This window comes from Magnolia sinica, chromosome 6 (genome assembly GCF_029962835.1).
Source record: "Magnolia sinica isolate HGM2019 chromosome 6, MsV1, whole genome shotgun sequence".
NCBI classification, from domain to species: Eukaryota; Viridiplantae; Streptophyta; class Magnoliopsida; order Magnoliales; family Magnoliaceae; genus Magnolia; species Magnolia sinica.
Window position 1 is genome coordinate 6,522,748 of NC_080578.1, and position 14,788 is coordinate 6,537,535.

Sequence of the window (14,788 nt, forward strand, 5' to 3'; positions counted from 1 at the left end):
TAAGTTACTGCCTCTTTGTTTCTTCTGTTTCGGCAAACGGAAAAAAAGTCTGGTTATTTCCTTCTCGATGCCGTTATGGACCATGCGCCCCGGACACCAGTTCACTGGAGACACGTGTCACCTAAAGATCGTGCCACGTGGAACTACGCAGATTAGCCTAGCTTGGACCACGATCTTGAACGAGTCTCGTTTCGTTTTCGCAAGTGCAGTGTGATGGGGCGAAGCGTTTGTCGACCAATACACGGTCAGGCCTTTGAAAATACCTCGTTTAGTGTCCTAAATTGCGAAATTAGCCTCGTTCTCTACAAAAGATACGCTATTGCTTCTATATAAGTAGCACTCTTTTTTTAATAGCCGTCTGATTAAAGGATGGATGGGATCACCTGAAAAGTTGATTCTTTAGAACCATAATGGTGTAATTACTGGTTGGATCTATTTTTTTATAAACAATCCTGACCATCCATCTTAAAGGTTATTGATTGAATGTTTAGAACATCCAATTGGTGTGACTCTTGGATGGCGGCCCGTGAAGGGTGTGCTGGACCTGATAAACAGTCCACATCCATTCATTGGACTGTCCATGTGAGCTGTGATGCTTTATGTTATTTCCCTTTTTTAAAAAAAGATAAGACATGGGATTTTTATACTGCGCCATGGTTAAAAAAAAACATCAGCGTGCTCACCAAATTTTCCGTTTGACATCCACTCCGTCCATCAGGCGTCTAAGGTGGGCCACACCACAGAGATCAATGGAAATGATACGCCAACCAAGGTTTTACGTTGTTTCCGCTATAGCGGTCCACGCGAGCTTTTTTATCAGGCTGAACTTTTGTATGTAAGAAAAACATAAAGTTTCTCACCCCCACATGTTGGGTCCACATAGTTCAGGCTCACCATGTTGTATATTTTAAGTGTGAAACAGTAGCAATCTTTAGATTGGAGCTTTGCTAAGCATACACGTCTGTGCAACAAAGCTCAAGTATACTCCACATGTGCTAGCATGACGTGATGGTCCAATATCTAATCCATCCATGTTAAAGGCATCTCTACACTGATGCCCTTAATCAAGAAACAGGTTGATCTGCTGGTCAAGTGGGCTGCAATTTGTAAAACAAATATACAGCTATTTAAAAAAATTAGTTGGAGTTTTCTAACCCACCCACCTATTTCTAATATTGGAGCCCACATGTTTAGTGGACTAGGTTTGTTTTGGGAAAGGATGTAGATGGTCAGAACAACTCGATGGATGGTTTGGACATCACACCCAACTAGCACATGTGTGGTATGTACATGATTTTTGTTGCACACTATTTGCATTTGCACTGAGCTTGTACTTGAAGTGCATTGGAATCCAAATTACAATAACAATATGAATCAAGGTACTTGCAAATCCCTAACACAGCTTGTAAGTTGAATGCGGTGGATCCTAAATCTTTCATTGGAGAACTTGTATTCGCAATTAATTGGAATTCTTTAGTATATTCATAATAATTATATCCAAATAATGATAATAATAAAACAAGACTTACATTTAATTAACTTAATCAACTTTAATATTCTAAATCAATATACATATACAATGATTGACATAATGACTATATTAAGGGCCCGTTTGAGAGCATGGATTCGGAACTCCCTAGATTTGAAAGCCCTTGGATTTGAAATTCTCCAATTGTGTTTGGCATCTTGGATTGGAAATCAACTTTAATCTAAAAGTAGCTATGCATGATATATTTATAGGTGTCTAAATTTAATTATTAAATCAATTTTAATATCTCTAATTAGTGAACATATCTAATGTTTGACACAATGTTTGTAATAAGCAAACTGAAATATATACTTTGCTCAAAATGATGATGAAATTTCAAGTATCAGATGGGCCACAAGTACAAGATTATGTATGAGTGACTAATAAACAATTTTTAACCGTTGATTTATATGGACAATATTTAGATGGCGTTGACCATCATATTAAAGTGATTATAGTGATGCAATTAATAATCTATTTTTTTGGGATATCATCAGTCGGTCATGTGCTCAATAGTTTAATAGTTTAGTAATACACATATTACACATACAACTCTTGGAAGCATTTTAGATGTAAAACAAGCTCTCATCTAGGATTTGATTTGAACCACCAATAACTTTACGGTGCAAAACAGTTAGGATATTTGAAATCTCCTCAAATCTTCTCAACTCCTCCCAAATTCATGGTGCCAAACGACCTTAGGTCCATTGAAATATATACTCAGCAAAATAAACAAAAAAAAGAGAAGAAGAAGAACGAGAAGAAGAAATCCAAAGCTTTGAGTGAGCCATAAACATTAAGATCACAAATAAGAGATTGACTAGCATTTTTTAACCATCCATTTGGATGGCCAATGTTTGGATAGTTAAGATTATTCTACTGAGGTGATTTTAGTATTGTAGTTGATAATTAGATTGTTTTAAGATATCATCAATGTGCCACTTATGTGTATAACAAATTAGAATAGCCTAGCAACACATTTGTTAGATGTGTAACTTTCTAAACTTTAAAAGGAGAGCTAAAAAGGTATTTCACTCCTATTACAAATCATAACAAAATTGTAAGGCTTCAAGCACACCAAAAGTATATATTTACCTTAATCTATTTACTTTCAAATATACAGCACCAAACAATGGATTTAAATTAAAATATCCTTAGTTCCTCTTAAACCTCCTCAATTACAAGGTGCAAAACAACCCCTTAAATAAAATTGAGAATATTATTGCATTAAAGAGGATAGAGGTTAATCTAGATGCAAACAAATTTTTGTTATGAATAATTATCTAGAGTGTATCAACTTATTCGTGATTTTATTTGAGGGTTTTTATATAGACCCCAAATAAATGAGAACATCTTATCCTAATATTTGACTGATGGAGATACTCATTATCCATGAACACCTAGTGCTTCTTATCTCTATTATGGTATAGGTCAGATCATTCACACCTTGTATGTATGCTCCACATACACCATCAAGCACTACAAATGTGTTATGTAACCATTAAGTGACCACGACGTGTAGCACCCCATTTGTTGCAAATGGCATGTTTTACATAGTTTTTAGGTGTCTTTCATATGTAGCATATGGCCCGTTATATTATCAAGCACGGTGTATTGTATATCTTTAAGTAGTATGTGGCCTAGTACTTTTTTTTTTTCTTTTAAGTATTATACATATGTCAACTTATCAATGTGCATATGCATCATAAGTACCGGACAATCCTTTAATATTTTTGGATGCTTGAGAAACACGATCACCTAAATAGCTAATCCAGTATATTTAGGCCGAAGTAGCTTGTTTGGGGTTAGCATGATCTAAATAAATTATCAAAGATGAACTTTTCTCGTAGCCAAACAACCCTTAGTATTCATCAGAAGAAAGTAGCTTTAAAACTATTCTTACATTTCTTTCATGCCCAATTTCAAAGTAATGTAATTATGATTTAGATCACAAACCCACAAATATCATTAAGGAATAAAACCATGCCTTTGTTGCTCCTTGGACCAATATTTCAATTTGATAATGTATTTAAATGACCATCCAGACAGTTTTAATGTTTCTTTCTTTAATAGAATTGTGCAGGATTTATTAGAGTTGGTAACTAAATCACATTTGTCATAATAAAATTACTTGACCTGGAGACTTGTTTGTTATGTTAATTAGTCATGTAATGTTAAGGAGTATACAATCATTATAAATTACTGTCTTCTACAACATTTGCATTCGATTGTCAATTCTTGTGTTTGATTTATCAATTGCAAATTGTAATGACGCATTTTTTAAAAACTCTAGTGTTAAATCATTACCAAGATACATTAATGTCATGGTTCAAATTTAAGATTTTCATAACAATGTCAAAAAAAGGAGCGTGATTGTAATTTCTTTTATCTACCCATTTCTTAAATACAATTGCATTTGATCAACAATTTTCATGTTCCATTTAATAAATAAAATCATAATATAATAACATATTTTCTTTACATTATTGAGTAATAGGTGAAACAAACATGCTCTTAAATCAATTTATTTTAAATTAAGGGAAGAGTTATCTTATTTATACTCTTCTTGCATTATTTTCTTCACCTAAATACAATTGCATGTTTAGACATTTCATGTCCCTTAGTTTGAACAAAAGGCTAGATATTGCACTTAATTTTCACATGGATTGTTGAGATAGATGTCTAACAAACAAACAAACAAAAAAAACAAAAAAAAAAACCAATAGAATTAGAAATGAATGCAATTAAAAAACTTTGGGATAAGCACATATAGGTAATCAAATAAAGGAAGGTAGATTTTAATGGTTTGATCATGTGTAAAGATAAAGAATTATACTAATTAGGCACATAAATTGTGGAGATCTATAACATTGTGAAATGTCATAACAGAATTCAACTGGCTAACTCCAATTAACTAGGATATGACCCAAACGGCGATTACTGTGAATTAGCGAAATGCCAAGACCATGATCATATAAATTCAAGCCTCTTAAGTTAATTACTTATCATCATTTTGTTTTAAGCCTTAATTTTCTTTTAATAGACAACTAGGAAGATCTAAAGCATAACAATCAACTCGAAGAAGTACGCTTTTTTTCTTATTTTTAATAAGATAGGTCAAAATATTGAAATCTCAAATGTGAGTTTGCTTTTTCTTTTATTTGAATGGCCATGATTTTTTCTGGTTTTTTTTTTTTTAAAGCTGGGATTGAACACATACCATCAATGGATCATCATCCACATTCCCTTCTCTTCAATTGCTAATGAACATGTCTGCGTGGCAGATTAAGGTGTGGGTTTGCTACATCACAAGGGAGTGTTTCCATTTTCCAATCCCAACGGACATGACATAGTGATGTTATAGCTTCAGGAACATCATCAGGTTGGTTGGTAATCATCAATAGTAATGCTTGCATATCTAGACCTTCAATAAATAGGAAATTCAAATTTGCATCGGTCGGATGATCTCAGCCATTCAATCGATCGCACAACTTTGTAACGTTCGTAATGGTCTACAGAAAGCCGGTTGTCAGAAGGTCAGAGGATGTAAATGGTGTGGATTTTGTAGGACTAGATGTTGGACGGTACAGATGAAATGTTAACGAAGCTGGTCATGATCAAGATGGTGTTCCTTATTTTATAGGTATTGATATTAGTACCCACCTTCTTTGATACATACACCAACGCTTTTGCTTATTTAGTGTTAGAACAGTACGCCTTTACACTGTTCTACATCTACGGTTTTACCACGAAAAAAGAATGGGTGTAAACAATGGCTACCTGTTTTTGCATCCGTCCATCCCGTCCAATGCGTGGAAGGAAGAACACGTGTGCAGGATCGTAGCCAATCATCTCAGGCGAACCCTGGTGGTGGATGCAAAGTCTCAAAATGCAGGCTGATGTGATCATTACGGTCCATGCGTGTACAAGATAAAATGAACGGTTGAAAGAAATTCACCAATTGCCCATCTATGCGCACGTGTGGATAGCGGGGATAGCTAATATCGGCTCCATGACTCCATTCTCATCACGTGTGTCTGTCTCCACGTGCGAGTCGAGTACACTTTAAGGCCGGCTTCACGGCCTGCACTTGGCATTTCTGGAAAGGAAGAGGTAGATGTACCAACCATTGATAAAAGGGGCTGCAATCATCATCGGGACCACAGCAGTTATCAATCCAATGAATGTTCACATCGCGCACAAGCATAACGAACGGCCCCTATCTCCACACGTACGCCGCGAGCCCCTCCAAATTCACGCGCGGAGGTCTAAAAACCATCCATCATTTCAAAAAAATGAGGGAGTTATTCACACTCTGGCAGACTATGACGGTTGATACGCATGCACTCAGAAATTATATAAATAAGATATTCTGACTCAAATTAAACCGACTAAAATGTGTAAATCACTGTTTTCAATTCATAATCCCAAAATAAAATATTCTGACGAAACCTAATATCTGATTTGTGGACACTAGTATGATGAAATAGAACCATCGGATAATACATTTACAACTGTCCGGTAAATATCCGCCAATTCAAACAGCCAAATAAGAGTGATGCTTGGTTAAAGACGCATCAAAACTGGGAACCATAACCTGGACGGTTTTATTTGAATTAATTCTACACTACGTATGCAATTACCAAGTGCCTGCGTATCATCATAAAACTCAACCAGAGTATCAATTGTTTTTCTTTAAAAAAAATAAAAATAAAAAAGAACTAGTGACATTATCGTAATTTGGTACAAATCAAGTGCCATATTCTCCTGCCTTTTTCCCAAGCCAAAAGGAAAAAGAGAAAAAAAAATCCCAGAAAAGAGCGAGAGAGAGAGAGAGAGAGAGAGAGGAGAGAGGAGAGAAAACTTCAAAACCACATCCCTTCGAATCCAAATCCAAATCAAAATTCAAATCACATCAGAAAAGAGTAAGAAAGGAAAGAAGAAAGAGAAGAGGAGAGAGAGAGAGAGAGAGGAGAAAACCCGAGTTCAGACATACATGTAAATGCATCATAAGAAATCCGACCTCCAGATCGGGAAAGAAAGCACCTGCATCTCTTCCGATTACACAACCCCACCTCATCTCCACCCTTCATTACCGCCCCACATCCAAATCCACATTCCCGAATCCCAGCGCACCCAAAACCAGAATGAAATCCCCACCCTCTTCATCTCTACCCCTCACAAGAGACCCATCATGAACCAGTCTTCTTCCCTTTCCCATTCCCAAACCCTAACCTCCTTCCATTCCTCCAATTCCCCCACTCTTACAACCAAATCTTCCTCATCTCTTGCCAATACCGCCTTCCGAATCGTCCGTCGCCTCCGCATCCATCTCCGTCTCCTCCTCTTGCTTTCGCTTCCCTCCTTGTATTTCTTCCTATCCAATCCCCACCGTTCGTTCCTTCTCGACTTCTTATCTGCCGTTGCTTTCTCCGCTGCCCTCCTTCTCTCCCTCAACCTCGCCCTCCCTCGCCTCCCCTCTATCCGGCTTCTTCTCCGTCGCTCCTTCCCCCTCAAGCTCCCGTGTTCATCCACTTCCTCGTCTTCCGCCCGCCGTCCGTCCACGCCCGTCCTCTGGTCCATCGGCTCCCGGCCCAAGTCCGACAAGCGGGCTGTGTCGGGCTCCTGTGTCCAGGTCTACAGCAACGGGGATGTCTACGAGGGAGAATTCCACCACGGGAAGTGCTCTGGCAGTGGGGTCTATTACTATTACATGAGCGGACGGTATGAGGGGGACTGGGTCGACGACAAGTACGACGGGTATGGGGTCGAGACATGGGCGAGGGGGAGCCGCTACCGCGGGCAGTACAGGCAGGGGTTGAGGCATGGATTCGGGGTGTATAGGTTTTACACAGGGGATGTGTATGCCGGCGAGTGGTTGAGCGGGCAGAGCCATGGGTGTGGGGTCCACACGTGCGAGGACGGGAGCCGGTATGTTGGGGAATTCAAGTGGGGAGTCAAGCACGGTCTCGGGCACTACCATTTCAGGTAATTGAGATGTCGGGTTCCCATCCATTCTTGAATTGGTGTTATTGGATTTGAGTGACTGGATTTGTAAATTTGCCGTATTTGGATTGCTGGGTTCAAAAATTTTAATTGATTGATTGATTTGGATTTTATGGTTCACTCAATGTGTTTGTGGATTTATTTTTTTGGGAATTTATGTTTTTTTTTTAGGAGTTACTAAATTTGGGTGTTCTTGCTTTTTTATCATCATGTTTTGGGCTTTGTGGATACTTTCTTTCCTATAAATGAATTTGAAATATTGGTTCTCGAACATCTTAATTCTCCATTTTTTAAGGGCCATTGTGTTCTTAGGATCCTGAGTTTGGATTCTCGGACTAAGAATCTCATTTGGCTATAGTAGAATTGTTTTCTTTATCAGACCTTTCCAAATTTTTGATAGAAACAAAGTTCAAGCTGAGTGTGGTTTTAGTAATGCCTCTTTTTCTTTGGGCAAAGCAGTTTTCACCGCTAATTCCTTTACATCATCATATTGTATCCGACTACTTAGTTGGAGGGTGTGTTTCCTTTTGTTTTCAGTATCACAATTCTGTTGCCATTTGATATGATATCCTGAAGGTTTCATCAATTTATGTGTCCACTCAATTACTCTTTTGATGGGTTTTTCATCGATTACTTAAAAGGTTAACAACAAGGTTCTGATTGTTTCTTTATATATCAGCACGACAAGGTTGATTCTTCCTACAGATCTTTGTTACAACATGTACTCATGGTTGCTTTTGCTATTTTTTACCAATATCTTGTCCAAGTAACTTTTTATCACATAACTTTAGGACCATGCTTGAACCCAAAATTTTTTAATGCTGACCTGACTTACGGCCTTCCGATTCATGGTCATTGATTGTCAGTGGCATGTCATGTCTCTATGCAATCTGGGAAGAAAGGGTTCATTGTCAGGGTATTTTGTTGCCATTGTCAGGATTTTTGTGCACTTACTGTGCTCAGCCTCAGATCCTAAGCACTACATGGTTGGAAATTCTTTCGATGTACGAATTTAACATTGTAAAAGTTATTCCTGAAATGTTGTGTGGTTCTACTCTTGGATGGTGCACAAGTACACCACTACTTGAGTGGTAACTGACAGTACCATGTACTTGTAAAAGTGCATGATAAGAGCTCCACTAGCAATTTCTCTGATAGCACCACCACCCAAATTCACTTTCTTCCTTTTGACAGCTTGCAGCAAAACCAGTCCAAACTATGTGCTTTACCATTATAAAGCATCATCCTCAAGACCCAATCATGGAATCTCTGCCATAGAAACTTGCCCTTCTCTTGTGGTGATCCTTTTCTTGAATTTCACTGCATAAAGTTGGAACACAGATCGGCCATGGAGCTTTTCAGCTTTAAGTCCAGTCATGTTATTTCCATGAGTCTTCACTGCTACATGCCAAACCTGGAATAATTTGTGGTGTGAAAAGAAGTGGAGCATTCCAACTAATCTCAGATAGGGCAACAGCCCCTATGGCCCCTGCACAGAGAGAGAGAGAGAGAGAGAGAGAGAGAGAGAGAGAGAGTAACATGATATAAATGAACTAATAAAAAATACCGAGAAACTAGAAACTAACATGATATAAATGAACTAATAAAAAATACCGAGAAACTAGAAACTAACATGATATAAATGAACTAATAAAAAATACCGAGAAACTAGAATAGTGCCACTAGAATTGAATAAATATAAAATTATTATGTGCCTATTCAAACTTAGACCTTCTTTAGGCTACTCCCCCCAAAGTCCTCAACCACCCACACTTCTTTACACCTGTATTGGATGCCAATGTACACATTTTTAGTCACCTGTGGATGATACCTACTTGCACCATGCGAGGCACAAGTGGCCCACATATGCCTTTGGCTTGCGCTTGGATTGCCTTTAACACTGAACATTACTTGCTTGGGCTCCTAGCTCGAGGGAGTTGCTTAGTGTGTGGCCTTGCTAGAGGGAAGACGTAGTATCAAGCCCCACAGGCTTGAAGACGGAAAAAAAGGACATGAAAATATTTACCTGCTGGACTTTCTCGAAGGAAGCTTCATTCAACTGGTGAGCCCAACTCGTTAAAGTTGGGTCTTGTCTATTCTGCAAGGTGTAAACAAATACGAATTTGATTTCATAGTGTATTGGTCTGCTTCTGTGGAGAAGCTAAAATCTTGTAATCTCTCTTTTCTGGCCTCTTAGCTAATCCGCCTCCTCGGCTGATCATCGGCCTTATCTTTGTTCCTGTTCCTGTTTCTGTTTCTGTATTTTTTTTTCAATGAAATTTGCGTTACTTCTCAAAAAAAAAAAATAACAATAATAATAAAATAAAATAAAATGAATTCGATGCTAGCATTTCAAAGCACATCTGCAAAGTGTGCTGGGATCATTTTCTCTCCAGTTGATGTGGAGTTTTCTTAGCATAAGGTACCAAACACCGGGGACAACATGCTGTCACATTGATACAAGCAAATACTGATATTTGGAGATGTATTATTACACAAGTATCACTTTACATATGCATAAGATAAAGGAAATGTATTTTCTCCATAGTTTGCAAACCAGGATTCAGTCCGAGATTTGGTTAGTCACTGGGTCGAGTTGACCAGGCGAGTCCAAGTTGATCAGGCAAGCCAATTTGTCTCTCTCTCTCTCTCTCTCTCTCTCTCTCTCTCTCTCTCTCTCTCACACACACACACACACACACACATTACAACACACATTTTACATGTTTAGGATCTCATCTTCCTCCTCTCCTCTTCACCATGTCCTTCCCAAATCTAAATCTAGATTTGTTCATCTCAAATCTAGATTTTTGGGCGTGGATTTGTGGGTAGTTTTTTGGAGTGGATTTGACCATTCTATTGTTGTTCTTCTCCTCCAGATTTATAAGTGCCTATCTGCATTTCTCCACATCAGATTTGTAAGTGCCAAGTGGCACATTTCCCCGATTAATCACAATTACATAAGTTTTTAACCAAAAAAAAAGGGTAAGAGATCCAAAAAAATGTGGTTAAGCATGTCAAAGTGCCACACTGCATTTCTCCACGTGAGATTTGCTAGTGCGGTGCAGCACTTTTCCCTGCTTAATCACAATTATGTGAGGTTTAAATAAAAAAGAAACTAAGAGATCCAAAAATGTGATTAAGCATGGGAGAGTCCCACTCTGCATTTACAAATCTGAATTGGAACACATGGGGCCCACCAAAATTGGAACTGTATCTTAATGCAGATGTTAGGAATCCCCTACCCAGATGACTATAGAAGAAGGTATATAATTGCTAATAAACTACGAGAAGAAAACGTAAGTCGTTGATTTTACAAATAGAGGTGTTGATTTGTGCCCAACACAGGTGTTGAACACTGCATTTTGGCATCTAAACAGAATGCTGATCTTACATATCTGTGGAGGAAAGGGTTTAATTACAAAGTGTGTAATGTTCCTGAACCCAAGCATGCACGGAAGATGTCCCCACCTGCAACAAGAAGTTGGGCACCATTTCAGGTATGACAGACACGTTTGATCATCATCATCATCTAAGCCTTTTCCCAAATATTCAGGGTTGGCTACATGAACCCTTTTCCACCATTCCACTCTATCAAGGACCATATCCTCAAGTAAACCATAGGTTATTAAGTCTTCTCTTACTACATCCACCTACATCCCTTTGGGCCTTGACCTGTTTAGAACCTTCAACTTAAACCAACTCACTCCTAGTCCTAACTAGCACAGTTCTTGGTCTCCATTGCACATGACCAAATCATCTAAGTTCCCTTGAATGCATTCATTTCTAATTCTATCCTTTGTCGTCTTTACACTCATCCATGTCAACATCCTCATTTCAACTACCCTCGTCCTAGGCACATGTTGTCCCTAAACTGCTCGACAGTCTATCCCATAAAGCATAACTAGTCTTATAACTACCCGACAAATTTTCCTTTTAGTTTGATTGTTACTAGACGAACACATAAGACTCCAAAGGCACATCTCCACTTCTTCCACCCAGCTTGAATTCAACGAGCAACTTCTCAATCTCACCACTGTCATGAATTATTAATCCAAGATATCAAAATTGGTCATTTTGGGGACCAGAAATATTTCATGAAACCAGAAAATCTCATTAGGTGTCACAGATATGCAAGAGTATGTATCGTATTCTTCCAAAAGTGAGTAATAGCATGCATGCAACATGTGCATATCACAACATGAGGGCAACAATTTTTTTAGGGAATCTAGACCAGGCTCATGTGTAAACCATATGAATATCCAATATGAACACGATGGATGCGTGGCTCAAAATTAAGTATGCCTGCTGGGTAAATTTTTCTTGTTTGATCTTATCATGCATTTGTAAGTGACCTTTGAAAAAAAAAATAAAAAAATCATGCACATGTAAGTGTTATCTGACTCTCATTGCATCTCTGCTTTACAACATACTGAATTGTAGCTAGTTGTCCTCACAAATGCAGTTCCTACATGTAACAGATTGTTGATGAACGACTTACTAGCCACCACACCACATGCATCAACTTTTGGGTTACTCTATTAAGTTCATGTGCAAAGAATCTATCTATGGAGTTTCGTTTTTTCTAGCATGTGGTTAGTTGGATTTCCTTGTAAGTATTATTGCTCATGCCCATTCAATCATCTTACATTATTCAACGTGGGCAGATTGGTCGACCTGAAGTGCAAATATGACAAGGTTTTTGTGTCTCATTACGTTAAACCCACACTTTGATCTCATCGCTATGGCTAATGTTGGAATGACAGTTTGGCGGACTACACATCTAGCATTAAAATTTGATCGCATGTGCTTTTGATAGCTGTGTAGTGGACAAATATTTTTTATCCAGTTTCTGGGCACTGATTCAGCCACCACTTGCAGAAACGGGGACACGTATTCTGGGGAATATTTTGCAGACAAGATGCATGGATTTGGTGTCTATTGTTTTGCAAATGGACATCGGTATGAGGGAGCCTGGCATGAGGGAAGAAGGCAGGGACTTGGGATGTATACATTCAGAAATGGAGAGACACAGTCAGGCCACTGGCAAAATGGTGTCCTTGATACATTGAGCACACAGAACACTCATGCTGGATTTCCCGTCGCTGTCAACCATTCGAAAGTACTCAATGCAGTCCAGGTAATAGAACTTTCTATTCCCCATTTTTTAAAATATGCAAGTGAATTGCAAAAGCAGCAGCAAAAGACGAAATGGCGAGAGGGTAAAATGAGAATTAATAAGAAATCGATACATCATCTGCAGTGACTGCCATTTAATCTTAAGACAACTGATCACCTGACCTGGTCCTAGGCTAACTTTACATACCATCAATTGTTACAAGAAATTTGCCCCCAAAACTGCTATTTTCAGCGGAAGAAGTGGAAGCAAACATTCTGAAGGCATAAAAAACAGGTCTTGGTGTAAAAATGGTTGTAGGTGATTTGTTCTTTTTTTCTAAATGGTGGTCAATTACTCATCCATTGTATGCATGGGGTAAATTCTGCGATCCACCCCATCCAGATTGTGAGTTCTGTTGTGGATGTGGCATAACCCAAAAATTACACTGTTTGATGATACTAACCACCTTTACCTCCTGAATTTGACTGGTCACGAGTTCGTTTTTAGCCGTCTGTTTGATGGTAACCAATTGTATGTTTAGGGCCTGTTTGGTCAGGCAGATTGGATGGGATTGGATGGTATTAGAGTGGATTGCACGGATTTCAAGGTAATGATAGCTGCATCAGTGGATTGGTGCAAGATCTATGGGATTGCTATATCCGGTCTGTTTGGCACGCCTGGCCAATCCCGGGATTAAACCTTCCAATCCCTTTCAATCCCTCAAACCAAACACGTCACAGGCAATTTTGAAGGGATTACGTTGGATTAGATGGGATTTAAAGGTAATGATGGTGATGCCAGTAGATTGTCTTAAGATCCATGGGATTGCTATATCCCGGGATTAGGATCCTGTGTCTGTTTGGCACGCCTGGCCAATCCCGGGATCTATCTTCCAATCCCTTCCAATCCCATCCAATCTGCCCGGCCAAACAGGCCCTTAGGATCATTCTATCAATTGATTTTCTGGCTATGCCCCATCCACATTGGGCCCCCAATTTGAACGGTCTGGATTGGCGGGCATTTATTTAAATTTGTTGGTAGACAAGTTGCCACCATTTGTAAACGGTGATGAGCAACAAAACATATATCCTTGTCCTCCAAGCTCAGTCATAACATTTCAGGGCAAATTTTCTTACATCTAAACAATTAACCCATTGATTCGCCATCTATGCGTGGTAGGGGATCCTGTCTGACCCAGCTTGATCATAAAACTGTTAGAAAAAAAAAGGAACCTTGCTGATGGTTCTCCTTTAATAATCAGGAAGCTCGACGAGCAGCAGAGAAAGCATTTGATGTGGCCAGGGTTGATGAGAGGGTGAACAAGGCGGTAGCAGTGGCCAACAAAGCAGCCAATGCAGCAAGAGTAGCAGCAGTGAAAGCTGTGCAAAAGCGGACGAATAACGGCAATGAAGATGGCATACCGATCCCAATTGTGTGAGTTTTTTCCGCATGTTTCCATAAATCATGGGGGCATATCACTGGCATAATCAAGTGGAAGGGATTGATCTGAGATATAAGAGGACTAAAATCAAAATTTTCAGCACTGCTGTCACTTCTACACCACCACGCCCCCCCCCCCCCCCTTTTTCTTTTTTTTTTTCCTTTCTTTTTCCCAACTGATGCAACTGAAGGTGCCTGCTTGGAACCGATATCAGACATTGAAGAAGATGGCCTGATTGAGGAGCAGGTTGGTTTCTCTTTTGCTTTGTATAGTGATGTATGAAAGAAGGTAGCAGCACTGATGTGCAAGAGTAGGGGGGGCCTGTTTTGTTTCCTTCTTTGGTTCTTTTTCTTGTAAAGGGTCGTGTTCTTTTTCAAGTGCTGGTGTGCAGGTTAAAACCTCAGGCCAGCCAATCTTCTGTTGTATGTGAACTTGAGAGGCTTCACATTAAGATCAACACATGGGTGATGAGCATTATTCCTGTTTCTTATTTCCCTTTTCTGATCAATTGAAAGCCAACATAATTCCTTTGTTTTACTGCGCCATGGTAGTTGTAAGGTAGGCATTGACCTGGCGACCAATCATGGAATTTGGCTTGCCCTAGTCTCTCCCCTGTTGAATGAATGATCTTAATCATTCTACAAAAATGAACACAACCATCTCGGTGCATGCTGTGGCACCTTGACGATTTATG

The 14,788-nt window shown here is 39.0% G+C and overlaps 1 protein-coding gene across 1 annotated transcript; it reads left to right on the forward strand.

Moving 5' to 3' along the window:
• The first annotated feature begins 6,354 nt into the window (after nt 1-6,354).
• LOC131248087 (phosphatidylinositol 4-phosphate 5-kinase 5-like) lies at nt 6,355-14,584 on the forward strand. The gene is made up of 3 exons (XM_058248137.1): nt 6,355-7,516; nt 12,416-12,674; nt 13,915-14,584. Exons 1-3 carry the CDS (start codon nt 6,531-6,533, stop codon nt 14,089-14,091), a joined length of 1,422 nt encoding a protein of 473 aa, XP_058104120.1. The 5' UTR covers nt 6,355-6,530; the 3' UTR covers nt 14,092-14,584.
• Nucleotides 14,585-14,788: the final 204 nt, after the last annotated feature.